The 27795-nt window shown below is 44.6% G+C and overlaps 1 protein-coding gene across 1 annotated transcript; it reads right to left on the bottom strand.

Annotated features, from left to right (window-relative positions):
* Nucleotides 1-1850: 1850 nt before the first annotated feature.
* Nucleotides 1851-26061, bottom strand: LAP3 (leucine aminopeptidase 3). The gene is made up of 13 exons (XM_027598812.1): nt 25908-26061; nt 23469-23584; nt 21897-21951; nt 21335-21440; nt 20086-20245; nt 18563-18727; nt 15394-15552; nt 11704-11828; nt 10332-10420; nt 9263-9365; nt 4764-4843; nt 2879-2988; nt 1851-2414 (listed from the first exon to the last, which is right to left on the bottom strand). Exons 1-13 carry the CDS (start codon nt 26007-26009, stop codon nt 2225-2227), a joined length of 1560 nt encoding a protein of 519 aa, XP_027454613.1. The 5' UTR covers nt 26010-26061; the 3' UTR covers nt 1851-2224.
* Between the last annotated feature and the right edge of the window lie 1734 nt (nt 26062-27795).

Genomic DNA, 27795 nt, shown 5'->3' with positions numbered 1-27795 from the left:
GTCTTAGGACCCCTTTACATTCCTAAAATATTACCGAGTGCTACAAACATTTTTGTACCACAAACATGTATGGGTTGTGTCAGTATTTATTCAATTAAAACTTGGAAGAGGTAAAATATGTATTAAAACTGAGAATTTAAAAATACGTGTATTTAAAAATAAGCCAGTTAGCATCAATATTTTAATATTTATCTTTTATAAAACCAAAAAAAAAAAAAGTCAGAAGAATTGGAATCACTTGACTTGTTTGCAAAAATAGAAGACTAATGCTTTTCACCCTCATGTAGTCTTCAACCCCAGTGGCCATCTGGGACTGCAAGAGAGCCTTGAGGCTGGGTGGTGATATACATTCCCCAGCCTGGATTTCTGATGACCCCAATGGGGCTGCTTCAGTTTTGGTTTCTCTACTTCAGCTACCTCTTAACACTATTGTATTCTGAACCACTACTGTTGTGGATTTAGTGCTTGCCATAGCCATGCCTGGTCCTCACGATAGACATGGGTAATACCCCCTGCCTCTGAGCATGGTTGAGATCAGTCAAGGGTTTGTGTAATACCTGGCAGCCAAATGTACCTGCAATGACAACTAAATTTCATCTCAGTCAGATTAGATAAGCACATGAATCCAGGCCTAAGTCATGCCTTTTGGATCCCACACTCTGGTAAACACAGGAGTTCTGTTGTCCCTCTGTTTATAAAAAGTGTTTGATAGAAAGCTTTCTATCAAATCCCTGCTTCGCCTTCTGAGTCACTGAGAAGAAATCTAATTCCAGTTTCCCTTCACAAGCCAGTGGTTCCACCTTTCCATCTTCCCTGACAAAGGAGCTTCTGGACATGGATACCCAGAGGAACCTGTTTACTCACTATTCCTGCCTGATTTTCTTTAATTCTAACAAATAACACAAATATGCATGCCCATATCCATTCCCTCCCTATAAACCATTTGAGATACATAACATCCTCTTATATGTCAAATTTTTAAAATATTAAAAATAGGGGTGCCTGGGTAGCTTAGTCGGTTAGGCGAGCAATTCTTGATTTCGTCTCAGGTCATGATATCAGGGTTGTGAGACTGAGCCCTGCATCGGGCTCCATGCTCAGCGGGGAGTCTGCTTGAGATTGAGATTCTCTCTCCGTCCCTCTGCCCCTGCCCCCTGCACACTCTCTCTCTAAAATAAATAAACCTTTTATCGCTTCTCGGCCTTTTGGCTAAGATCAAGTGTAAAATAAATAAACCTTTAAAAAATAAAATATTAAAAATAACTCCAATAAACAAGTTTCTTGTCAAATGTTCAGTCCTAAAAAAAGAAAAAAAGTATAGATAGATCCAATTCATGGGTAATTTGTTTACCTAGATACAAAAGAAAAAAAAGAGGAGAGCTTTGTCCTAAATCTGCGTAAGTAGAATTTTGTTGATTGGTTGTAGTTCCAGGTGGTAAGCAAATACTTCACCCGTGAACAGTCTCTTTTATTGGTCTTGTTCATTAACTCAAATATATTCCACATCCACTCAAGTCACTGAACTGACAGAAAGCATTACAGTGTAACAATTAAGAAGCCAGCTCTGGAGGCAGGCTCCCTCCTGTTTAAATCTCTGCTCTCCCACTTAGTAGCTTGGTGACATTGTTGACATGTTCTTAACCCTCTCTCTGGTGCCTATTTTCCTCATCTGTTAACATGGGGATAATAGCACCTACCTCAACAACTGATAAACTCATCACTGAGTGCCCTAAAGTGATTAACATTGAGAAAATACTGTACCGTCTTACTTAGTTCACGTTAACACAGCCAAAAGAGACAAGTTATGCTGTTACTAAGTGTACAGTAATAGAGAATACCAGAGCCACACCAGAAAGCACAAAAAGTTGGTTTATTATTTCTGCCAATTGCATAGTAACCTTTAATTTATTCCTCGCATCACAACTCTAAAAGACAACTCTGCTCCTCAATTAAAAACATATACTCTGAAAATTAACTAGGTAGTTTTTAAACATTTGATCATTTATAGAATATCTTAAAAATCTTTGCCAAGCAAGAGATTAGCTTTACCTTTATAAATCTCTACATAAAATGAACAACTCAAGGCAATCAAATTTTCTTTTGTTCTACATTTTTAAATACCACCCTTTGTTTCCTTTGAAATATTTTCATCCATTCATTCAAAAATATTTTGAGGTTCAACTGCCCATTTAAGACAGAATGAAAGAATTTTAGAGGATCTGAACTAAGCATTGTTTTGACTGAACTGAATCAAGAACTCTATCAGGGTCCTTGTGGGCCTCCCAGTCATGCCCTTCCGCAGATATGGAACCTCATCTTTGTTGGTCATCACACCTGCTATATCTAAATGTGCCCACTTAGGATGAGTCACAAATTCTTTCAGGAACGCTGCAGCTGTACATGCTCCTGCAGACCTGAAGAGAAAGACAAAAATCATTTTTTAACCCCATGTAAATGTGCAATGAACATTTCATTAAGATCCTCTATTCTTGCTAAGTAGCTTCTATGACCAGAGAGCAAAAGTCAAGTTTATGACATTAAAACGTAACCCAAAAACCACTTTTGGAATATTTATTTTCAGACATAGCTTTAAGCAATAAAGGATAAATTCTAGATTCCTCTTCCCCATGGTAATGAATTCACCTGTTTTTCATCTCTTTCCCTTACGATATTTTTAAAATGACTCAGCTGTGAAAACAAGCAAAATTTTGAGCACCAGATGTAAAATACCTTGAAAATTAAAGATGTTCGAAATTAGTACTTATGAGCACTGTATCAAAAGGAAATTGGCTACACTTCTGTGAAAGGGCATAAAATTTAAAGTCATTTTGGTAACCAATGACTGTAAAAATGTACTTTTATAGCTCCTTTTACATACCTATATTTTCCAATATTATTAACATCAGCAAGTTGGCAATCTAAAACTTGTTTTGTATAATGTTCAAAGAGAGGCATCCTCCAGACACGATCCCCCGTTTCAATGCTGGCCTAAAGAAGAAACAGGTACAATAGTTGGAAGACTGCATGAAGTAAGACACTGATGTATTCAATGATGGAAAGAAAGAGAACTGTTCTGACCCGTTACTCTAAAACAGGAAACTACTCAACCAGGTCCAGAATCATTTCAGTTAATGAAAAGGTTTACTTAAGAATTATAAAAGAAATCAGGAATGTTATAAAACATCCCACAAATTTGTAGGGCATTTGCTAAAATCATCAATTCTTATGGATCTCAATTTACAATATGCTGGTATCCAGCAGTACATTGACTATGGGACTGATTATGGGGAAACAGCCTTTGTGATGCTTGTCACCTCAGTGTGCTAAGGAATACATGCCTGAAACTGCACCACTGAAGACCAGAGTCCAAGACAAGGTGATCTTATTCATTAACATAATCATATACACACTCATTCACATTCATCACTTACTGAATCTTGACAGAGCACCACCAGGTGTTGGGGCTATAAAGAAATTTAACATCTGAGCCATCAGAAGGCCCTGAGGCTGGTAGGAAAAACAGATACACAGACTGTTTTAATACACTGTGGTCAGAAAGAAGCCCCAAAAGTGAAAAGTCAGGAAGCAGCAACAGAAGCTGTTATTTGGAGACATGAGTAAACAGCAGCTGAATCAGCCCCAGGGTTGAAAAGTAGCTGCCTCGGGGAAAACAAGACTGTAGACTACTGTAGACTGCTGACTGGCATTTAAATGTTTATGCACACAGAACTTTGATTTTTTTTTAAAAAGCTTAAACTGAAAAAAATCAAAACAGCACTGTAGGTGCTTAATAAAGAGGGACACTGAGTGCATGACAGGCCAGAGGAGAGTCTGCCTGCCCAGCCTGCACAGAGACAACTGAGCTGAATGTCAGAAGGGTTAGGGAGGAAGGGTAAATTTAGGACCGTAAACCAACATCAAGTATGTATTCAAGGACATTTTGGATTTGTCCCCCACTGGCACATAGTAGGCTCCTATTCATTACTTGTTGAAAGAGGGAGGTACCAGAGGGAGCGGTCTGGAGCTCAGGAGAGAGACGGGGGCAAGCAGCGGAGAGGTGCTGGCTGAAGCCACTGGGCTTCCATGTGAAGATGGGGGGGAAAGGAGGAGAATGGTCTAGGACTGAACATCCACCAAAGGGGCAGACGAAGGAAAAAACTGGCAAAGGAGGCTGAAACAGAAGTCAGTGAAGAAGGGAACCAGAGAGATGATCACAGCAGCAAGGAGTGGGCTGTCACCAAGAGGCTGGACTTGCAGGCTGCCTCCAGCCAGGCTACGTAAGGCTGGGTGGGTGAAGGCATGGGGGGAGGGGTGACAGGAGCCGGTTGTGTGGAAGAGGCAGGCTGGCTGTGAACAGCTGTGCACGAGGCACGGCAGTCAGAGGACGTCCTCATCCCCGCCCACGAACGGATCAGGACAAGCCCTACTTACAACAAGCATTCACTAAAGGTCATCCTGCCTTGACAAAGCTGTTCTCATAACCTTTTCTACCTCAGGGAGTCTGCGCGATGGCCGTGGTTTGTGAGTCACTTTCACATCATTCTGAGACCACAGGAGAAGAGGAGAAATGTGGTATCATAGCTATCATTTTGGAACATTTATAGAGAACCCAAAGCACACTGAATAGAGTATACTGTATTTTCACAATTCAAAGGCAAATCTATGACATAAAAATCACTTTAACATAGGGGTAATAAAACAGTAAAAGATATTCTAGCTAGAATAATTTAATCATCTATCATTTTAGTCTCTATTATTCCTACCTCAAATAGTTTGTTCCACAGCCAGGATGAATTGGTAAAGACCCCAGTGGCACCGGACCCCAAGGCTATGTCCATGGCACCTGCAAGACACAAGCCCTCAGGTCAGCGTTCGGTCTCTCCAGGCATGATGGGTTTCTCTGCTGCTCAAACTAAGACTTCAGCCTGTAATTTGATTTTAATATCTGCTTCATTTTCAAAACTAGAGCAGCTTTGAAAATCCTTACTGTACATATTTAATATCTTCCTACTTTCTCAACTAGAATTCAACTTCAATTATTAAGGAAAATGTAAAAAAGGAACCAATGCCAAGTATCACCAGTAATCTCATCCTCAGCATTAACCATTATCTGTTTTTAATATTTCTTTCCAGGTTTTTTCTAATTTTTAAAAAACATAATTAAGACCATACTGTTCATGTCCAAGTATGTGTTCTTCCTCTTATGCTTTAAACATTTATTCCTCTTTTAGAAACAAATGTTAGAAAGTAGTTTTAATGATTTTAAAAGTCCATTGGATAGAGGTCTCATAATTTACTTTCTATGGGACATTTAGGCATCTCTAAGTCCTCAATATTTTTAATCACATCTCTAAGTATCTGCTATTAAGATTCTCTGCCCCTTTTTCTTTTTTTCGGAAGAAAGTATTATTGTATCATACATATTTGTTTCATCTACATTTCCTTCTCCAACAAAGGTGCATCCATTGGTTGACTTCTCTTTTTACATTTATATGTATTTTTTAAAGATTTTATTTATTTGAGAGAGAGAGCGAGCATGAGACAGAGCACAAGCAGGAGGGAGGGGTAGAGGGAGAGGGAGAAGCAGGCTCCCCACTGAGCAGGGAGCCCGATGCGGGACTTGATCCCAGGACCCTGGGATCATGACCTGAGCCAAAGGTAGACGCTTAACCGAATGAGTCACTGAGGCGCCCCTACGTTAATGTATCTTTAAAAATCAAGTTAAAATCCAGATTTCCAAATTCTTTGCGGGCACACATTCCTGAGCACCTACCTCCATTAGGATGCTGCAGCTTAGCGCCACCTTCTCTGGTTCTGGTACCAGCTCCCAGCAGTTTCATTTGTTACTTCCCTGGCCCTGGCTGCAAGCTCTGGGGCAGGGATCATGTTTGATTCCTAAGTATGTGCTTAGGGCCTAGCACACTGCCTGGCACACAGGAGCTCAGTATTTATGCAAAGGGAAAAGCAAACCCCACCATCATTCAGTACTAGGACACTCCTGGAACATCAGAGGAGACACCACAGAAGACGAGGGAAATTTTAATTTTCACAAGGTGGTACTTGCTCCCTGTAATACAAGGTGTGTCCAGGTTGCTCCTTAATCTTTAACTGTGGCTTTGCATGGTGGCTTTTCATGGACTGCTTTTAGCATCTCCCCCAAGGAAAATGGATACTTGAAAATACAATTCTATACACTGTTTTGTAGACTTTTTTTTTTTTTTTTTTTACAATAAACAAAACTTCCCACATCCATTTCTTTGCAGTTGGGATTATTGGTTATAGGACACCCAATGAGTGGATCCCCTATACTTGCATGTTTGTGGGTTAATATTTGCACACATCTCTGACTTAAGAAATACAGCTCAGAGCCATCATTTCATTTTGTTAATCTTGGTTAACCCCCCGGCCACACACACACACACACACACACACGCCATGATTACGTGGACTCTCCAGAGAAGGGAGTAGCACTTTAAAAATCCATTCCTCTGTGTCATGAGGGCTCTGGATTGTACATTTTCCCCAAAACATCACAAGGAAATTAACAGTTGGTTAATCATAAGGGATGGCAAACCGTTGACAATTTAAAACAAAAAGTAGTGACCCATTTGTAAAACTCTGTGATTCTGCATGACATTTGGGCAACTCAGGTCTGTTTGGTCATCTGTTCCTTCAGGTTTTGTTACTCTCTACCTCCCAGTTCTCTCTCAAGCCTATCCACTTCTCCCTACCACTACTGCTACCATCGTCATCCACAAACTGGACTGTGGTAATAATTGTCTTAAAAAACAGCAACAACAACATAAACTTCTAGGAATTTCCAAATACATATGAAGAGAATAGTATAATAAATGCACAGATAGCTGTTAACCAGCATCAACAATTACCAACTCATGGGCAAACCTGTTTCATCTATAACCCCTGCGCAACAGATTATTTTGAAGCCATCTGCAGATACCCTAACATGCATCCATAATACACAAACTCAGGCATCTACAAGAGTCAACAAGCACACTGCTCACCTGCCTAGCTGGCCTGCCCGTCACCTTGGGTCCTTCTCCAAGGCATTCTGCACACGGCCAGCACGGACCCTTTCACGGCACAAACATGATCTTATTGTCCCCATAGCTTCCTGCTGCACTTGCCTCAGGACAAACCCCAGTAACACATCAAGGCCAAGCTGGGGTCTGGTGCCTCCCAGAATGTTGGCCTCGTGCGCCCACCCCAGCTGCACGGTGCTCTTCCCAGTTCCATTTGCCGTTACCCCCACACATCCCTCTACTGGGATGATCTTCCTTCCCTCCTCCACCCAGTGATGCTTCCTCCTTCAGATCCCAGCTCAAGCAGCAGTTCTCAGCAAGATGCCTGATCCTCAAAAGTTAAGACTGTGATAACCTCTACTAAAGCAGTAAGAAATGACAGATGTAAATATTTAATATGATCCCAACTGAGATCAAGGCTCTAAAGCTGATTCCATTACATTCTTTAGAAAATGCTCTATTTTCTACATATGAAGACAGGACTGCTACCATCACCAATTTCAGAATTACCAATAGCAGAGGCCTACTTTCCGTATTCTTTTCCGAGGCCCATTTGGAGCCAAAGGTACTAACTGATCAAGGTACCCGAATTGTCACAGTTTCATAGAAACATCAAAACTCCAAGGAAGGTGCTGAAGTCACCACTCTTGTTCCATCCTAAATCACAACCGTGCATGAGGAAAATGAGAACAGGCAGCACAACTGAATGGCCATCCCCTGAACACGCCACGGCTCCTACAGTCTGGTACAGGCCTGCCTTTTCAAGGACAGTAACATTGGTTTAGTGTCTGCCAGGCCAGGGACATCAACCTGGATCATCTCATTTCATCCGCACAGAAACCCCCCTCAGTGAGATGCTATTATACCCTTTTTACAGATGAGGTTTCTTTGGCCTTGTCCAAAGTCCCATGCTATTAAGATGCAGGACAAGTTTTAAAATCAGGTCCTCCATCTCTAAAGACTGTGTACTTCCTCCCACCGTGAACATGGGGCTGGAAAGTGTTTCTTATTCTTCCCTTTGATCACAGCGACTAGAACTCAGAAGGGGCTCGGTGAGTGTGTGGGAAACTTCAGCCAGGCCAACACGTGGGCAGTGGAAGGCTCACCCATCAGCTTGCTCTTAGTTATCTGGGGCTAACTTTCCCACCCTCAGACTAGGAAAAAAAAGGGAAGGGGGCTATGATTCCTTATTTACAGAAAGGGTGTATTACCACCCACCTCACCACTGCCCCTCAAACACCTAGCAAATCTATGCACTATTGTTAAGAGCCACATAAAGGGGAAAACGTGAACTGATTTCTGCTAAAGTAAAGGCTCACATGAGCAGAGGAGGAATTAAAACCAAAGGATAAAAAACTATCTAAATTTTAATCTTAAAAGAGGCAAAAGACAGAAACAGAATGAATCCCTGGAAAGAGAACTGTTGGATCAAAGACTACTAATGTCTGCTTCTTGCAGCAAAGCAATACCTGTTGTGATCCCTCCGGGAATGAGTTCGTGACTCCACAGACTCAGTGGGTTTCTAGCCTTCCTTCAGCCAATGTCTGCCACATGCAGGGGCTGAGTTAAAAAGGCTTCCTACAAACCCCTCCCAAACTCCACCACTCTGTGAGGGTAACACACGCCTTCCAAGTACTGATGTCCCAGGGGGGCCAGATAACTTGCCCAAGGCTGAAGGACTATAAGTGGCCCAGTAGGAGACAGTGAGTTGGCTTGAAGCTCATGCCGCGGGCGCACACCTCACCCCACCCCGACTGTTAAATGACTGTTAAATGACGACCTTCCCACCCCCCTCAATGTTTTTGTTACTTTGTAACACCAAGTACAAAAAGTTCAGAAAACTCAGCCAGCATCAGATACGTTGACTAATACAAACAGCTCCTGATTTGGGGATCTGTTGCTAATATTTTCAGATCTGTACCGAACAGCAATCATACCATAAAACATCTTAGTGTCATGTGCAGAAGTGACTCTGGATGGGCTGATATAACCCGCTTGTGATTTCTCTTTTTAGAGTTACAGCCTGGAATGTTTTAAAACAAGAAACCTAATGTTTAGAACAGTTTACAGCTGCAGAACAATTCCCCTGGTGAAACATATTTGAATGCAAGCGGAGCAAGCCAACTTTCAGCAAACTCATGCCTCAAGTTAACATGCACACCGCCCTACGTCAACAAATATGGCTTTCTTCAAACAAAGACAGGAAAAGCACGCTGGTTGACCTGTTAGGGTGGCGGCGTTGAGGATGACCTTTGGGTTAAAGGTGTGCGCATAACAAAGTGCATCAGCCAATATGAGCCTCCCCTCAGCATCGGTGTTATCAACCTGCAAAGAGAAGGGTCAAAAAAGTTAGGGTAAGATAACACAAGTCAAGAATAGCAAAACAAGATACAACACTGTTCAACTTAAAAGTGAGAAAAGCTAGTATGACATCTGTCAGAGTACCACAAACATACTTATGCTTCAATTAGAATAGGAATGTATTTAATCTGAAGAGCAAATATAATTTAATAATCCCTGTACCAGAGCTGATGACCAAATGCTAACGACTTTGGAAGCAGAAACAAATAGAAAGTATCTGGCCCATTGTACCAATAAGTATCTGACAGGAAAAAGGAAAATTTCAAGATTTCTGAAAACAAAGAAGCTAAAGAGTTTCGGAAGATTACAGCAAGGTAGCAGTCTGGCTCTCCAGACAGGAGAACTCTTGCAACTTCAGCAACTTTATAAAGTTTTTTTAAAGGAGGCTCCACCCCCAGCGTGGAGCCCAACGTGGGGCTTAAACTCACGACCCTGAGATCAAGACCTGAGCTGAAATCAAGAGTCCCTCCTTTTAAATAGCGGCCAGGCATTATGGGCGGTGTGTGCATGCATACAGGTGCCCCAGCAGAGGACCCTGCCAGCCACATCCCCAGGAGTGCAGAGTCCACGACTCAGGACGGTGTGTCCCACCTGAAGTCCAAAACGGAAGAAGTTAATCATGGCACATGTCTATCTCTAGAAAACAGCTCAGGCTTTTCCTGCTTTGCCATGCTCTGCAGGGTTTGCTGTAGATTTGTGGTAATTTGTGTGTGTATGGCTTACAGGAGGAACAGTAAGATAGGGAAAATACTTCTAAAATTTCCATAAATACTTTTGACTTTGTATGAAAAGCTACTTGCAATGAAGACACTGCCCTTCCCTAAATGGAGCCCATGCTCTGCTTCCGTTCAAGGTGTGCTTATGTGGTCACTGGAGCTTCCACCTCTTGGATCACCAGAATGGGCAGGGCTACGTTTGGCATTCACACACCTGTATGGTCTTCCCATTCTTGGCTTTGACGACATCCCCAGGCTTGTTGGCCTTACCACTGGGCATATTTTCACAAAGAGGGGCCAAACCTATTGGAAAAGCACATATGAAGGAACATGGAATGTGCTGAGTCCACACTCACCACCCAAAGGACCAAGGCCACTGGTGGGCCATCAGAAGTATGCCAGACACCACCTTAACCAAGTGATCAAATTTAGAATCACCAAGGACCCAACTGACATCGTGTGTGCCAGCCACAGGAAGTGCAATCACTCAGGTAGTGTTCCAACCAAGTAGTCTAACCCGATTCTATCATGAAGAAACAACCAAATAAGTCCAAATTATGGACCATCACAAGACAGGCCTGAACGCTTCAAAACTGCCAGTGTCATGAAGGAAAAAAAAGGGCAGGAAAAAGGTTCTGGATTAAAAAATATTAGACGTGGCAACCACATGCAATGTGGGATCCTTAACTGGCTCTTAGGTTTCAAAAACAAAAACAAGTAAATGTGTGTGTGTGTGTGTGTGTGTGTGTGTGTGTGTGTGTGTGTGTGTGTGTGTGTGTGTGTGTGTGTGTGTGTGTGTGTGTGTCTATATACAAAATGAACATTTTTGTAGACTAGTGGGAAGTCTGAATTAGGTGACTGTATCAATCCCTGTGAATGACAATGGTATGGTCATTACACAGGATGTCCTTGTTTTTAGGAGAGAGACACATGCTGAAGCATTTGGGAGTGACATGTCATGTCTGCAACTTACTTTCGAAAGTTCGACAAAACACGGCTAGGATGTCGGCGGGGACGGGGGAGGGCGCCTGAGACAGACCCAGAGTCCAAGTACACCTTCCCTTGGTGTACCGCAATGGATGTGACACCGGGGAAGTCATTAACCGAAACCTCCCCCACCCCCACACTCCTCTCAAACATGGCAAACTCCCAGCCTTGGGTGTGGCATCTGGACTCCACAGAGAGCTGCTGTGGACTGAACACCTCTGTCTCAAGCATTCTCTGTATATGCTGCCACGTAATCAGCCACAACCCCTATGAGACAATCACTAAATGTGTCTGCAGTGCCCTTCCATCTTGACTACTGAGCATTTTTCACTGGAGTAAATCACAAACTTGACATTATGTGCCCCTGACTGCTAAATGCTTTTTGCAGAAGTACAAAAAAATCAATTCCAGTACGGCCCGTGACTGCAAAACACATTTAACTCAATCAGTTCAGACAAGACAACACTTAGCTAAACAGCTTCTGCTTGATGAAAACCATTTCTTGATCTTTTCAGGTTGGAGGAAACCATGTCTGCTGTCTGGTCTGTCGTCTGACTGGATTCCAGAAGTCTCCAGGACACCCCCCTTTGCCCCCTCACCTACGAGGTTAATGGGCAGGTTCAGCTTGGCAGCAGACACGATGGCTGAACAGATCGTGGCAGCTCCTCCCATGTCGCCCCTCATGAGGTCCATATTTGCAGAGGGTTTGATGGAGATGCCACCACTGTGGGAGAAAAGGAGAGTGCACCATCAGCGGCAACAAAGAGGACCCAAATCACTTTCTTAAGAAAGAATATATAAACGGAGGCACTATCTACCTGGCAAAGAAAATTCATATTTCTGAACTGAGAATCTGAATGATTTCAACATTTTAAAAGATGATATTGCAAACTTTATAAAAATATAAATGGTGTTTTAGCTCATTTTATTTCTTTTTGGATGAAATGTAAGCGGGGTCAGTGGAAACATTACTATATCACACAATCTGTGCTGCTCAAATCCCATCTCTGTATTTGCTCATTAACTCCTGACAACCAAATAGATTTGTCTTTTCAGCAAATTTTATGAATTTATCAACTTACTGAACCTGAGGGTCACAAACTGTTAAGGAAGGAAAGCCAGCAAGCTCAGAAGACTGGCAGGATCTCTCTCAAGCCACGGGACAGGGAGACAACAATTCCCTCCGACACCCCTAAGGGGTGATTCATCCTGATGGCAAAATACAAACTGAATCTGGAAGAGGCACAAGAAAGATGCTCACCCAGGGCGCCTGGGTGGCTCAGTCCGCTAAGCGTCTGCCTTCGGCTCAGGTCATGATCTCAGGGTCCTGGGATCGAGCCCCACATCAGGCTTCCTGCTCAACGGGGAGCCTCCTTCTCCCTCTCCCACTCCCCGCCCCCTGTTCAGGCTCTAACACTCTCTCACAAATAACCTCTTTAAAAAAAAGAACGAAAGTTCACTCAAAGCCTTAAAGACAGCGCTCAAACATGAGAGCTAAGAAGGATTTCAGTTAGCAAAAACCCAAACTACTTCCCCTGAATAGGCTTCTTCTATAACTACCTAGTGACTTTCCTGCTTCCAGTCTACAACAGTCCAGAAACCACTTGCTTCCCAGCCTGAGCTTGGGGCCGGGGCTCTGACTGTGAGTTCTCACTGAGATCCTCTGCTGACCTGCCCTGGAGACTCCGGAGTCTATTCCCTGCACAGAGGTCTGCTTTCCTTAGAGATTAAGTCCTAATTCTCACTCGCCTGAGAAGCACCTGATAATTAGATGGCTGTCAATTACACCTAGAATTAAAGATGATCCACTGGCTCAGAATAAGAAAAGAAGCACACTCTTGGTTCAACAAGTCCAGAGAGAACCCCTTGGGGTGGGGTGGGGGGCGGGGAACACACCAGTACATGAGGTCATTCTGTCTACTCACATCTTTCTCACTCTCCATGCATAGGACTACAGTTCAAAGTAACCACCAATCAAAGAGCAGCAGTTATCGCCACTCACCTTTTAGATCTCTCTCAAATCCACCCATTTCTTTTCTACTGCATCCATCCTGGTGAGGCCACCATCAAGTCACTGGGGTGTCTGCCATGGCTCCTATAAATTCAGGTCTCCCTGTACCAGTCTTACTCCCTTCATTTCATTCCTCACACAACTACCATTTTTACCAAAATAAAAAATATCCTCCTCAACAAACATCCCGGTAGACTGTGTGTGTGTCTGTGTGCATGTAAAAAATCGTAAGCAGATTCTAAAACTGATATGTAAATGCAAAGGATGCAGCTAAAGTAATTTTGAAAAAGAAGAGCAAAGCTGGAGGACTCACTACTACATGTCAAGACAAAGCTGTACTCATTAGACACTTGGTCGCAAGGTCCTGGGGGGAAGGACAAAAAGGACAGAGTTAGACCCCACAATAATATGGCCAACTGATTTAACAACGGTGCACGGCAGTTCAATGGAAAAGGATAGTCTTTTAAACAACCAGCTTTGCAACAAATAGACATCCATATGGAAAGAAAAAAAAACAATGCTTTCCACAGCATGCACCAAAATTCAAAATGGATTATAGCTTTAAATGCTAAAACTGTAACACTTAGAGAAGAAAACACAGACTCTCCTGGCTAGAAACCCTTCAGTTACTTCGTTACTCTTAGAGCAAAGTCCAAAAGGCAACCGGGCCCAGAACCACCCAGCTCTGCCCCCCCCCCCCCCCCCCCCCCCCCCCCCCCCGCCGTCTCCGGCCGAGGTGTGCTTCCTTCCCTGCCTCGCTCTGCTTCAGCCGCTCTCCTGTCTGCAGGCCTTCCCTCGTCCTTCTCACCTTGCAGCTCCTCCCTGCCCTCCTCCCTCCTGCACTAACTCCTCCTACCATTCCTCTCAGCTAAACCTGTCACTCCTTTGAAGAAGCTTTCTCTAAACCCAAAGACTAGGTCAGGCTTCCTTGCTAAAATATTCTCATAGCACAAATTCAAGTATGGATTTAAATTAACCATAAACTTCACACTGAGCATTAATGCTGCATCAAGATATTAGCCCAAGACAGTATAAAATCATCACAATTAGCAAGACAATTAAAAACAGCCTAACTTTCACTCTCTAATTTTTATTTGCTGTCGTGCTTTACGACAGACACTTAAGTTTTATGTCTACGACTGCATACAGATGTAACTTAAAAATCAATATGCATACTGTGAATAATATAAGCTTGAACCTTTTGGTGATGGGCCAGAATGATTGTTTGGAGACCAATGCTTCGAAGCAGAGAAGGTGGACCTCTGGGTGGAAGACAAGAGGAGGCTAACATCAGGAAGACCCCACTGGCAGCCAGTGCTGCCCGGGCTGGGTCTCATGGCACCTGGAACCATTCCTGTGAGGGCTGCACTCATTCACGTTTCAGACAGAGCATCTGAATGGGTGCCCATGTGTACTGGAGACACCCAGATTTTATGGATCTGTACAACCATTTTCCAAAGTAGTTTCCATGGACCATGAGTCCCAAGAGAAATAAATTCCCTCCCAAAGGAAGCCTAGAAAATGCTACATTCTGTGCCCTGAGAAGTCCTGTACTTAAAAAAAAAAAAAAAAAAAAAAAACAGAACAAAAGTCTCATGTGTTTTATCTACCCTAGTTTTTGGACAAGTAATGCTTTTTAACCCTCATGCTTAATTAGCAGCCAATGCCTCCCACGGGAAATATGGACCTATACCGCCTCCTCCACCTCAGCTTCTCCTTGCTTGACATAACCAGACAGTTCCCAATTCTAAGGAATACTTATGGTTTAATAAGATTAATGGGAACTAGGCTGGTCAGCTAAAGAAAGCAATCGGAATCAAGTGAAGGGGCAATGGCATGATCCAAACAGCCCCATCCCCATTATCCACATGAGGGAGCTTTAATATCCACGTGAGGGAGCTTTAATATCCACACAGGAAAATCAAAAGTGTACGGTGGAAAGATCTTAGTCATTTTAAAGACAGACCTGAGTTTGACTTCTGACCCTATGTATGAGTTATAGGGCTCTGAGTAAATTACTTCACCTCTCCAAGCCATGCTTTCCTTACCTGCAGAAGGTGTGCCTAACTCCTAGGAATAAGATCAAGGATAACACATGTAAGATGCCTAATAGAGTCTCTAACACACAGTAAGCATTTTATAAATGACAGCTTAATACATTTAAAGTAATGTGTAAGATTGGACCAAACACCATGCTTGTGAAGCAAACTTCACATAAACAATACAAGTACATACAAAGCATTCACCAAATACAAAGCACAGAGACATAAAGAGGTACCTATCAAAAGTAATCCCCTTCCCAACGAACACCAGGGGTGCTTCGCTTGCATTGGGGCTGCCTCTATAGTGAATTTCCAAGAAGACTGGAGGCTCGTCAGATCCTTTGGCCACACTTAGGAATGATCCCATTTCCTGTTCCTCAATCCAAGATTTGGGTCTACAGGGCAGAAAAGGAGAATAGTCAATATACTTGGTTATCTCTGTTTCAAAATAACTTAGAAAATATTTATGTGTAAAACTCTTAAAACATATACACGTGTTAATGCCTCAATTATCACATCCTACTTGCTTTCTGTATATTCTTGGGCCACTTGATTCTACGCCTGTTTCCTCATCTATAAAATGAGGTTGGGGCACCTGGGTGGCTCAGTCGGTTAAGCATCTGCCTTCGGCTCAGGTCATGATCCCCCACGTCTGGCTCCCAGCTCAGTGGGGAGCCTGCTTCTCCCTCTCCCCACTGCTTGTGCTCTCTCTCTCGCTATCTCTCTCCCTCTCTCTCTCTCAAATAAATAAAATCTTAAAAAAAACAAAAACAAAAATAAAATGAGGTCAGTGATACATCTGTCAAAAGATGAGCTACAGAATTACTAAGAGAGGACAACCCCTTCAGGTCCCCTCCCTCTTTGGAAACTTTGTACTGTCACTTTGCTATCGCTCAATAAACTTTGCTTTGCTGCCCACCAAAAAAAAAAAAAAAAAAAGAAATTACTAAGGGAATTCACCCATAATACATAATACAATGTCAGGTAACAGGACAGAGTCAATAAGTACTTATTGCTTGATTTGTTCCCCCTAATCTACTGATCTGTATCTAAAGTTTTCACATAAGATAAAGTTAGCAAAGCTCTGAGACCATAAAGGATGCTTAAAAGCAGTTACAGGGTGCAGTGCTTTATTTTTTGTATTTCTAAAAATGACCCAAAAAAACAACCAATAAAAACAAAGAAAACAAAAATTCCAACGAAGTTACACTCCAATGACTGCACTAAAGTATCACAGTTCTTTGTTGTTTTAGAATTGCTGGAATTTGATCTTTTCAACATTGTCACACTACTTCTCACGGTTTCAACTGCAATCTGAGATGTCTGCTTGAAGTGGGAAAACTAGTAAATACTTAAACACAGGATCACCGGGGGTGATCCAATGGGAACAGTCTGTAATGCCAACCAGAAAAGAGATACCATATCACTATCCCTGGCAGGTGAGGGTACAAAGGTCTTTGTATTGAATTCTGGCCACAGTTAACTAGGCCAGGAGAGAAATCCTACACTCCAACAGGCAAAGCAGTAAAAACTCCAAGTGCTCCTCCTACACTTGCCTATCCATTCGTTAAGATCATTAAACGGGTTTCACCATGGGGAGATGGCCACCAGACTTCAGAGGGGAAAGAACATAAAAACAGAAGGGAGGACAATGAAAACACCACTTCAAAAGCAGCAAGGCTGTATAACGTGGGTATTTTCAACCACAAACTCAGTACTTGATGCTTCATGAAAGCCCTGGCCTTCTGGAAGTCCCACCTGTATTTCTCTGACAGCCATCTACACAAGAGCAGGTTTGGCGCAGCTGTCTGTTTAATGGGTTAAACCCTGCCCGCCTGACCCGCCTCATCGCTGCCTGAACCTTTCCTTGGCTGGCTCACAAGCCCTTGTAGTTTCCCCAGGGGCCACCGCACACTCAAGTCTGCACCTGAAATGCCCCGCCCCACTCTCTCTCCATCTAACTGCAATGGCAATCTTCCAGACTCTGCTCAGGCACCATTCTCTTTGGCACGCCTTTCCGGCTCTTCCAGAAGCCTCCTTGCCTAGGATCCTCTGTGTACCCCTTTTCCCTGCCTATTCCTGCCTATAAGCTGCTCGCTTCTTTGAGGGCAAAGACCCCCCCCGCTCGACCTTTGTGCGCCAAATTCGCAGGCACACACAGGGAGCACCCTCAGGGATGTGTAACCACACAGCCACTGTTTGCTGACACAAAGTAGCTCTGGTGCCTCCTCAAAGAAAACAGGGAAGAGCCTTTGCCAAGACCCCTTTATAGAGACTAAAGCTGACCACAGGTTAAATACACGCCAGCCATTCCAAAAATGTCATCAAGCTCTGAGTCCTATGTTCTCTATAGATTACACATTTTTATTCACTCCGTCTAGACCAAAGGGATTTTCCTGAGAAATGTGAACTGTAGTCAAAATTAAGCACTGAAGAAGTCTTTTAAGTGCAAGCTCCCTTAACATACAACATTGGAAGTAAAGAATGATTTAGGTAAAGCAAATATCTGTTGATTCTTTTTAATCCTAAATCCCCCAATGCTCCGACCTGGTTTGCTTTAGGGGTTATGGGGAGATCGCAGGAGGATAAAGGAACTAGAGGGCAGGCATTTACGTCCCACAGCCCAGCTGCTGACGACGCCCACTCAGGCCTGCCCGGGAACAACAGCTCCTGTACCGAATCTGGGAATCTACAAGGCACAGATTCTCATTTCATACCAATGTATGAAAACTGCACTCTTTACTTTTTAAAAAGAGAAAAGATAGAGCTCACACAAAGGAAACATGATATATAAATTCCTCAACAAATGGAACAGAGTTACCATTTGATCCAACAATTCAACTCCTAGGTACACACTCAAGAGACATGAGAGACATATGTTTACACAAAAACATGTACACTAACGCTCACAGCCCCATTACTCATGGTATCCAAAAGGTAGAAACAACACAATGCCCACCAACTGATGATTGCAGTGCGGGGGAGGGGATCGACAAGAAGACTGAAATGAAGAGTGCCTGCTAATGGGTACAGAGTTCGCTTTGGGGTAATGAAAATGTTCTAAAATTGAAGGAGGTAATGGTAGCACAACTCTGTGAAGAGAGTAAAAATCGATAAACTGCCCACTTTACATCATATTTATATTGTATGCTATGTGAACTGTATTTCAAGAAAGCTGTTACACACATACACACGTATACATACACACACACACACGCAGGATGTAGTGTGAAGTCAGGGTGCTCACTCAAAGGCATGAAAAGAACCCCTAATTGAGCCCTTATCCCAGCTTGTCTGTGGCTACCAGTCCTGAGTGACTCCTCTGGATACTGAGGGCGTTGGACTCTTAGGAGCTCCAAGGCTCCTGCCTTAACACCCTGAGTCGGTGACGTGACCCTGCATTACCTGATGTGGACCTCTGTTTTACTACTAGCACCTCTGAGGTTCTTCTCAATGATTTGGGCAAATTTGGTTGGTGTCATCTCATTGGCTGGAGTCTCCATCAAGTGCCGTGCCAAGTTCTGCCCAGAAGCAAAGAGGACGCCCCTCTGCCAGGCCTCCTGGTCCCCGCTGGTGGAAGAAAGCACAAGGTCACTGTCATACAACCTCTCAAGATACTGACTATGCTGCAGCTAGGAGGGCTCTTACCCTATAAAAACAAAAAGGGGAAGACCCCAAGTGCAAAATGGACACACGGGACCTGGATCATTCTCTGCTCTGACCCAGGGCAGCAGGTTCAAAGAGCTAGAAAATAGGGCCCTGGCTGAGCCGAGTTAAGAGGACAGAAGCATTTCACATTTCATGTGCATGAAAAAGGGGTGAACTGATGGGTCCTTGAAGCCCTAACTCTAACACACAAACCAACGGAAGAGGTTTCCATCTTTCCAAAGGCCCGCTGTGTCCTCCTTCACTGCAGCAGGGATGATGCAGCCCCAGGGGCTTGCTGTGGAAAAAGCACACTGCAACAGTCCTGATGTGAAAGTGAAGGCCTTTCTGCCTCCTTTTTGCCCAGGTCAGGGCTCTGAACACAAGTGCACCAAAGGGCAAGGACCAGCTTTAAAAGAAAAGATATGGTCATGTGTTTCACGATCTCAGCTCTTCTTACGCACAACAGGAATTAATACAGGTGGCACAGAGATGGGGGATTTGCCATGTGCCACGCACTTGACAGTGCCTTTCGATCACCATAAAAGCCCTATGACACTGGGATTACAGCTCTAATGAACAAATGAAGAAAGCGAAACAAGAGATTTTGGTCACTTCGCTGAGGTTGCCCAGCCAGCAAGTGGGGGAGTCAGGGTTCAAAGCCAGGCTGAATGGTCCCAGAGCTCTCATCCCAAACCACTCCCTCACAGCTGCCCACCCCCGGGCTGTATCAAGATGCCCACTGTCCTCACAGCGCCATCTCCTGAAGGTCTCACCTCTGTCTATTCCTGATGGCAGAGGCGTCATCTCCTAGAACCCAGGACAGATAGGGTTGTAATGTAGTAGGTACTCTAAGTCTGCTGAAAAATGACCCTCCCCACTAGACCATGAGGGCAAGGACCCTAAGCCCTCTATCTGTATATCCTGGCATTTGACACAGTGCCAACAGATACTGGCTAAATGGAAATTACTTGTATCAAGACTTGCTGGGACCTGTCTGTCACCTCATTCCCCGCTCTTCAGAGAGCCAACTTGGTTTGGCTTCCTAGTAACCAGCAAGCATGGAGGGGCCTAGGAAGCCATGGGTTGAAATACAAACCTGGCAAAAGCCAGTAGCAGAACATGAGGACAGTCACCACACTCGTAAAATGGCTGAGGTGATGGGGGAGGTCCCAGACAAGCCATGTGGCATGCCCATACTGAGAAGCAGGCAGCTCACATCCAAAGGCCCGACTATCTGAACGTCAGGAAATGCAACCCTAATCTTGGTTTTGTTCCATCACCTTCCATGGAGCTTCGCCGACACAACAACCTTCTTCTTCTGCTTTAGGTCATCGTACTCATAGAGACCGAGCACTGCTCCTTCCGCAGCTGCCTGCGCATCTCCACAGGGATCCACCTCCACGGAAGAGATTTCCAGGTCTTGAACCTGCCTGCACCCCGCTTCAAAAGGACAGAGAAAAACCAGAAAAACTGGGAGTCAGTCAGAGGCAACCCAATAGTGGAAGGCAGAGGCATGATTGTGGGCTGAGAAAACAAGAGGTCTGGGATTCAAATCCCAGCTGACACTTGACCTTTCTGAGCCTCCTTCTGCAAAGTGAGGATGTGTCCACACCTGACAGACAGTGGGAGGACAGACTCACAGATAAAAGGGCTGGCCCAGCCCCTGGTAGAGTGGGGCCTCAGAAGTGGCTATTATTGTACAACTTCCGAAACACCAGAATTTCCTGACAAAGCTTTCCAGTCAACAAGAGCTTGCCAGATTAAAAATGGCAGAGGAATGATGACACTGAAATTATATCCAAAGAACTGAGTAAAGTCCATTAGTAACACAGCATTTTATGAAGATCAGGTCAGCAAAAAGTCTCAAATAAAAGTTATGAACAAATTACTCAACATGAACTCTGAAAGTAGATTTAACAGAGACGATATCCACAGGGCCAAAGATCAATCAAGCTAATTATCACCGCTTCAGCAATGTCTCTCAAAACATTTTAACCACAGTCTCTGTGGTAAAGGCCTCATTCTGCTGCTCAGCTCCAAAGTGACTCAGTGGCATCTACCTCAACTTGTAAACCATGCACGTGGCAAACGGGGACAGACACCTACCATCCAAGCACCCCACACTTTGCATCCATTTCCTCTAACTGCAAGTAAGGGGATTCCACATCATTTAAAAGTCAGGCAACACCAGGTTTGTATTACAAAAAGGAAAAAAACCCACCATAACTTTCTGGTAACAAAGAGCCCTGGGGTCAATACTGCATGAGAGAACAATTAATGGTCATGAAACCTGCAAACACAAGCTATGCAAATATCAAAACTAAAATTTCAAAAGCTAACCTTCTGTATCCACGTAAGGCCAGGCATACCGTCTAAGGGAAACCGAGCATTTGCTCAGATGAGTGTTTTCTCTGTGAACGTGGTGGGGGGTGGTGATGGTTACAAGGACCAAGCGAGGGGAAAGAGACAATCTTAAAGAGTACATCCTCGAGACTCTCCATCAACCTTAAACTTCAAAAGTGGAATCACCTGCGACAGCGGCTCTGATGTTTTCTTTGCCTTCGTGCCAGTTTTCCTGGTCATCGACTCCAGCTGCCTTTCTGCCGAGGCCTACCACCACCACGCTGGGGAAGTCCTGTTCGGCACACACACAAGATCAACCAACCATGTCATGTCTTTAAAACATCCGTTTCAGTGGGGAAGGGTCCATGAGCTCCCACACAATTACCTTCACCTCCACACAGGAAACTCCCCGTGAAATTTAGTTGTTTTGTTTTACCCTGTATCTCGGTAATATTGTATCACTTGTGTGTTTAAAAGGTAGAGAGGATAATCTTGCAAATAATTCTACATAAGCCTGTGCCACAACTATGGAAACTGAACAACGAAAGCCTACAGACTGCGATGCAGTGCTTCTCAACAGCTAATTGCCTCTTTACAACCTTAAGTAATATCTGTGGCTTAACACAGGGATAAAAGCATACACACAATCAGATACAAAATTTTCTGCACGACTGTGCAGCCACACTACTTGGCACTCAGGAGGGGCCCACTGAGGCTTTGCCAAATAAAGCTTATCTTCATCTCATACCTCATGCAGACCATAAAAGGTTCGGGTTTTGCCTGCCTTCAGAGGAGGTCCAGATCTAAAAGAAGAGGAAATATTTAAAAACTAGTTGTCTCTGCTCCTTTGGAAAGTGACATATATGTATCTTTTGCGTTATTACAACACTCTGCTGCTTGTGTGAATTTGCTGCATTTATGTTCTTCTCAAAATACAGAATTCTCTCAGGTCAGATTTTTCAGATGCAGCACTTCTAATTCTAGCTCAAAAATCATTTAGCAAACTTCCACACTGGATTTAGTACAAACTTATTTGAAAACAACTACAGAGAGCAACGCCTTGGATGGGTAATGTGTGGCTATGGAGGGGGGCTGAGCTACAGAGGGGGATGAAGGCTGCCTCAAAACTCCCATCTTTCGTAATGGCCAACCTGACTGCAGCGTTCAGCTTGGTGGCTGTTGGGATGGGGGGTGCTTTGTACAGATGGGATACTAGGCAATTTCCAAACAAAGCAGGTGGCAAAGAATAATTCTAGTCAGAGGACTGGATGCCCTGGTGCCACAGCTGATAGTTATCTGTCAGGAAGGCCAGGCTGTACTGTACTCAAACAGTGGATTTTGGATTAATGAATTAATCACGGCCCTGGAGAAGGCAGTCTACTGGTGAAGGACTGGGAATTGAGAAGGGATGCAAATTCTATTACCCCAGTATTCGACAATTACTATAATTATTAGACTACATTCCAATAGGTTATCTATAATCTGAATAATATGTACTTGCGGTGGCTTTATTTTTTTTTAAAGATTTCATTTATTTATTTGAGAGAGAGAATGAGAAATAGAGAGCACAAGAGGGAAGAGGGTCAGAGGGAGAGGCAGACTCCCTGCTGAGTAGGGAGCCGGATGTGGGACTTGATCCCAGGACTCCAGGATCATGACCTGAGCTGAAGGCAGTCGCTTAACCAACTGAGCCACCCAGGCGCCCCTTGCAATGGCTTTAAATTGACACTTCTCTTTCTGCCAAACGTGGCCTGCAGCTCAGGAGTTGAAACTCCAATGTTTCTGTACCTCCTCTAAATCGTAGCTAATCTGAGTGCTCCCAATAGCAGGCCCCACCCAGATTTACTGAATTAGAATCTGTAGTCTAACTATAGCCTTAGGTGATTCACTTTGAGACTTTGAAACTCAAAGCACACCAAGAAAGGAGCTGCACCCGTAAACTGTTTTGAACTAGTCTAGGGACAGGCTGTCCCCCATAAATGAAGGAACATTAGAGCAGGCAGACAGGCTGGTGGGAAGGCAGGCGGGTAGGATGAGGGTGGGCTGAGGAAATGTGGTACTTTCCAGATCTTTCTAGGTCAGTCTCTCACAATATGTTTCTGATTTGAAGTGGCCTTACTTCCTAGAATTGTAGACTCACCCCTACTGAAAGGCAAAGTACCAAAGTGCATTCCAGGGGCAAATACTTTCACTTCCACTGAGAAGATACTGGCCAACTTACTTCCCTTAATTTTTATCTACTAACAATAAACAATAAGAAAAAAATTCTCTTTCGGTTTCAGGGCATTTTAAAAACTGGAACCCACAGGCGAATACTTACATGTTCAAAATTTCTCTCAACTTTCCGGACACCAATTTATCAAAATTCTCTCCTGCACTCGTAAACTGTGGCACATCATCTTCTTTGTCTTTGGTATAGATTCCTAAAACAAGACCCTGAGAAAGAACAAGCAGGAAAAAAAAAATGAGTATAATTAGAATAGATCCCCTGGGGGACTCAGAGTTCCCCACGTTCCAGAAGAAGCAAATAATTCCACGTAAATTGTGTTCCCCTCAAGGCCAAAGCCAAAAAAGAAGCAGGTGCTGGGCAGTCAGCTACACTCACATCCTGCCTAAATGTTTCAAATTCCTGCCAAAGCAAGACTCCAAGTACTACCTGTACTGGGTCTTCATGGTCCCTCCCAAGAAAGGGCTTTCACAGCATAAAGGGTTTTCTTTGCTTCCAAATAAAGAAGGGCAGAAAGGTGTTTTGTTTAAGAAAACAAATCCGTTTTTAACCAAGTTAGACCTCAAAAGGATTCAGAACATGCCACCCCAAAATATGCCACTGGGGCATATTATTTTGAGCTAAAAGCACGTGAGAAACAGGAGGTGCAGGAAGGGCTGATATCCCACTTTCTACCTAAAAGCAGGGCAAAAAATTTCCTGTAAGAAAGGTGCTCTCCCTGTACTAAGAAGAAAACATTCTCATCCCCAGAGACTGGGAGTCAGCACCAAAATGGATCCACACAAACAAACCTACTAAAATAACCCTTACCTTCCATTAATTTCCGCAGTATACCTCCCAGTCACTGTCACCCAATTTCCTGCCCCAGCCCAACTCCCTTTGTCTTGTCACATCCCCACAATTGCTCGTTCTCTGTTTAAAAAGGTATATAAGCTGTCAGGCCTCAAGGCTTGCAGGTCTCTTCATTCTCCTTTTGAAGATTCCCATGTACATGTAAAAACAGCAAATAAATTTTGTACACTTTTCCCTGTTGACCTGTCATACATCCATTTAATTCCCAGGTCCAGCCACAGAACCCAGCAGAGTAGAGGGAAGTTTTCCCCTCCCTACAATCTTCAAATGCAAATCTCAGGTATGCTGTGATGCTACCACAGTAAAGTCAATGGCTGCAGTTGCCAATACAAATCCGCACTCTGGCCAGTTCCTAGGCTGAAAGAAGGATGCATCTTCACACAGAGGCATCCTCACAGAGAGCAGAGCCCTGTGCCCAGCACTTAGAAGCTTATCCTGTCACGCCTCAAAGAACCGAAAGAAGTCAACCTGGGAATCACTATTTGTCTTTACATGGCAATTTTTGACTTTAAAATGTTTTCTGCCTTAGGGCAACTCTGTGAGGTGGAAAGAACACATACTATTCTTCCCACAGACCAGGAGACAGAAACCTGGTCTGACCTACTAGTGCATGTGCAATAGAACTGAGCAAGAATCCTGATTACCTTCTCTGACAATCCTACATCTTTTCCACAAAAATCTCACTGGTACTTGGAGCAAACAGCGTCCTTTCTCTTCCTCATCAAAAAAATACACTTCCTTGGTGTAACTTTTCCAGATTCTAATTTTCCTAAGACTGCCCACTGCCCGGAATTCGGTGGAACCAAGTGGGGAACTGAGGACACAGGCCCCACCTGTCACCTGGGAACGATGTTGCACAGTACTGGAGAGAACACAGGACAAGGTATCTGGTCCCTTGGCCACCTGCGATACAGCTGGATACAGACACAATCCCTATCTAGAATACTCCTTGCCAGGGCCATTTTTTTCTGGTCCTTAAGCATGACTCCCAAGCTTGTGCTCCTTTCCCTGAACCATTCCCCTTTCCAGACCCTCCACATCCCAATAGTGACCTTCATAATTTTTTTGAGCTCAATTAGATGGAAAAGGCTTTTCTCCTCCAAGACGCTCTCCTTTTAATTTCACAAAGATATGGGTCCCTGTGCAAAGCCCTTTTCCCTAGAGAGAAACTATTTTTCCTCTAGAAACTCTTTCCGGCAATTAGTTTAGTCCCGGAGGACCTGTTGTCCTGGCCTTCCACTTAGGGGTATTGCGGGGAGCGGGGGGTGGGGGGGAGTGGAGCCCGAGATGGGCCGCCTCCGGGACCTTAGACGACTTTGCACCTCACCAAACGCGGGCTCCGTCCTAGCTACGGTGGCAACACCACCGGCAATGTCCTTTCCAGGGGCACAGCGCGGACTAAACAAAACAAGGACTCGGGACATGACACAGAGTGCGAGCTCACGACACGGTCGCCACAGCTATCACTCTCTCTCGGCCGGAGTACGGGACCTAGCACTCCCCCAAGCAAAAGATGGAAGAATGGACACGCTCGGCAAACAGCCCGGGGGATGGGCAGCCCAAAGCCACCTGCCCCTGCCAAAGCCCAGCTCGGCAAAGACAGGGCACTTCTGAGCCGGGTTCTCGACCCGCCCCGAAGCTCCGGTCGCCCGGAGCGGGACTCCCGTGACCGCCTCTCACCTTCGTCATGTCTGCGGCGGCGAGACCCCGTGCCCAGAAACGCTTCACGCCCAGACGTCGGACGACGACTCGCCCGGCAGCCGGAAGGGGCAGCAAGAACATCTTCCCGGCTCGGCCCCTGCACCGCCCTCCGGCGAGCACGTGGCGCCTTGGGGGGACGGGCGCCTGCCTGGGGGTGGGGCTTTCGGGGGCAGCGTGCGCGCGCCCAGGGGGCGGGGCACGGGACCAGGGTGCGTGCCTGGCGGGCGTCAGGGGCGAGGTGGGAGGGCACCAGGGGCGTGGCTTTTGGGTGCGGACCGGCTTGCACGCGGACGAACTTGGGCGGAACCGAACGTGCGTGCACCTGGGGGGCGGGGCAGATGTCAGGGGGCGGAGCGGGAAGGCACGCGCCCGCACACTGGGCGGTGCTGGGATGGACGCGCGGATCTGGTGGAGGCTCAGTGGGGTGCCAGCGTGCTTGTGCCTGTGCCGGCTGGAGCGAAGAGGCGGGCTCTCAGACAGGCGCGCTAGAGAGGGGCGGAGTCTAGGTTACGTCATATAAGGGGCGGGATGGAGGCGGGGCTCCGGGGAACGCCGGAGAAATAGGAGACCTGGGGTTTTGCTGTAGAGGTCTAAGCGCGTAGTAGAGCCTCTCCTGTCGAGTTATTTTTATTCATATCCCTTTCTGGAACTTTTTTGAACTTGCATGTGGTCCAGAGGTGTAATAATGTAAGACAGCCCAAATGTTTTGGAAAATAGGAGCTTTGTGAATAGTGCTCAATGTTTTAACACAATTTTCCTTTTTTAAAAAAGGTTTTTAAAATTTTTATTGTAAAAAAAATACATGGGGGCGCCTGGGTGGCTCAGTCGGTTAAGTGTCCTACTCTGGCCTCGGGCTCTGGTCTTGATCTTGGGTCAAGACGTTGGCCTCGCCTTGGCTCTGCACTCAGCAGAGTCCACTTGTTCTCCCTCTCTCTCTGCCCTTCCCGTCGCTCATGCTTGTGTCCTCTCTCTTTCTCTCTCTAAAAATAAATAAAAATACATGGTTGAATGCAACTCTGAGAACATTGGGAAGCACGAGGAGGAAGGCATAGGGAAGTTATCCTTAATGTTACACCAGTGTCTGATCCTTATTTTAGCTGGATCTTTGATTTTTAGCTTAGGGCACAGGGTGGTGATGGGGATACACCAACTGCAGTGTGCTTCAGGGACCACAGCATTTACATTTTTATATACTTAATGGGGTAAGGGAGAAATAAATTTCAAAGCCCCCAAATAACTCTTTTGTCCTTACCAAACAATGTTTTTGACCACTTTGGGATATAAGACTTAGCCATCGATCAAACCTTAAGTTTACAAAGTGTTCACTAAGTTCTTTGTTAGAAACTGGGGATTTAAATGTCCGTGGCTGCAAGGACTTTATTATGTAGTAGAAGCAAGATATATCATGAATGTAAGAGATAAAAATAGACAGTATTTCATTGGGTGATGTGTGCCTATGCCCCAGTTCCTTCTGCCCCCTTCTCAGCTTGACTAAGACTTTGTCTGATGGCATGCCATTCAGGAAACTTCAATAACATTCCAGCTGTGGGTTAAGTGCACTTCCTTTGCTACCACAGCCCCTTGTTTCAAAGAACTAATTACCTGTAGCCTCACTGTATGTTTCCCCCAAGGCTTTTGTCTCTTGATTTCCAATGCCTAGATCTAGAGTGTATTTGGTAGCTGACACGTACACAAGGTGTGCATATAATGTTTGAATGAAAGCATGATCAAGGTGTAGTGGATATAGCTTTGATAACTGAAGAACAGGATAGGCCTCACTTGTGGTCTTTAGATAATAAATGCAAAACCAAAAAAAACTTGAAATGAGCCAGTAGAATGAGAAGGATATAGACGATTGAGGCGGACA

Source organism: Zalophus californianus, chromosome 2 (genome assembly GCF_009762305.2).
Source record: "Zalophus californianus isolate mZalCal1 chromosome 2, mZalCal1.pri.v2, whole genome shotgun sequence".
NCBI lineage: Eukaryota > Metazoa > Chordata > Mammalia > Carnivora > Otariidae > Zalophus > Zalophus californianus.
The sequence above is the reverse complement of the archived record's forward strand: the minus strand, read 5'-3'. Positions and strand labels throughout refer to the sequence as shown.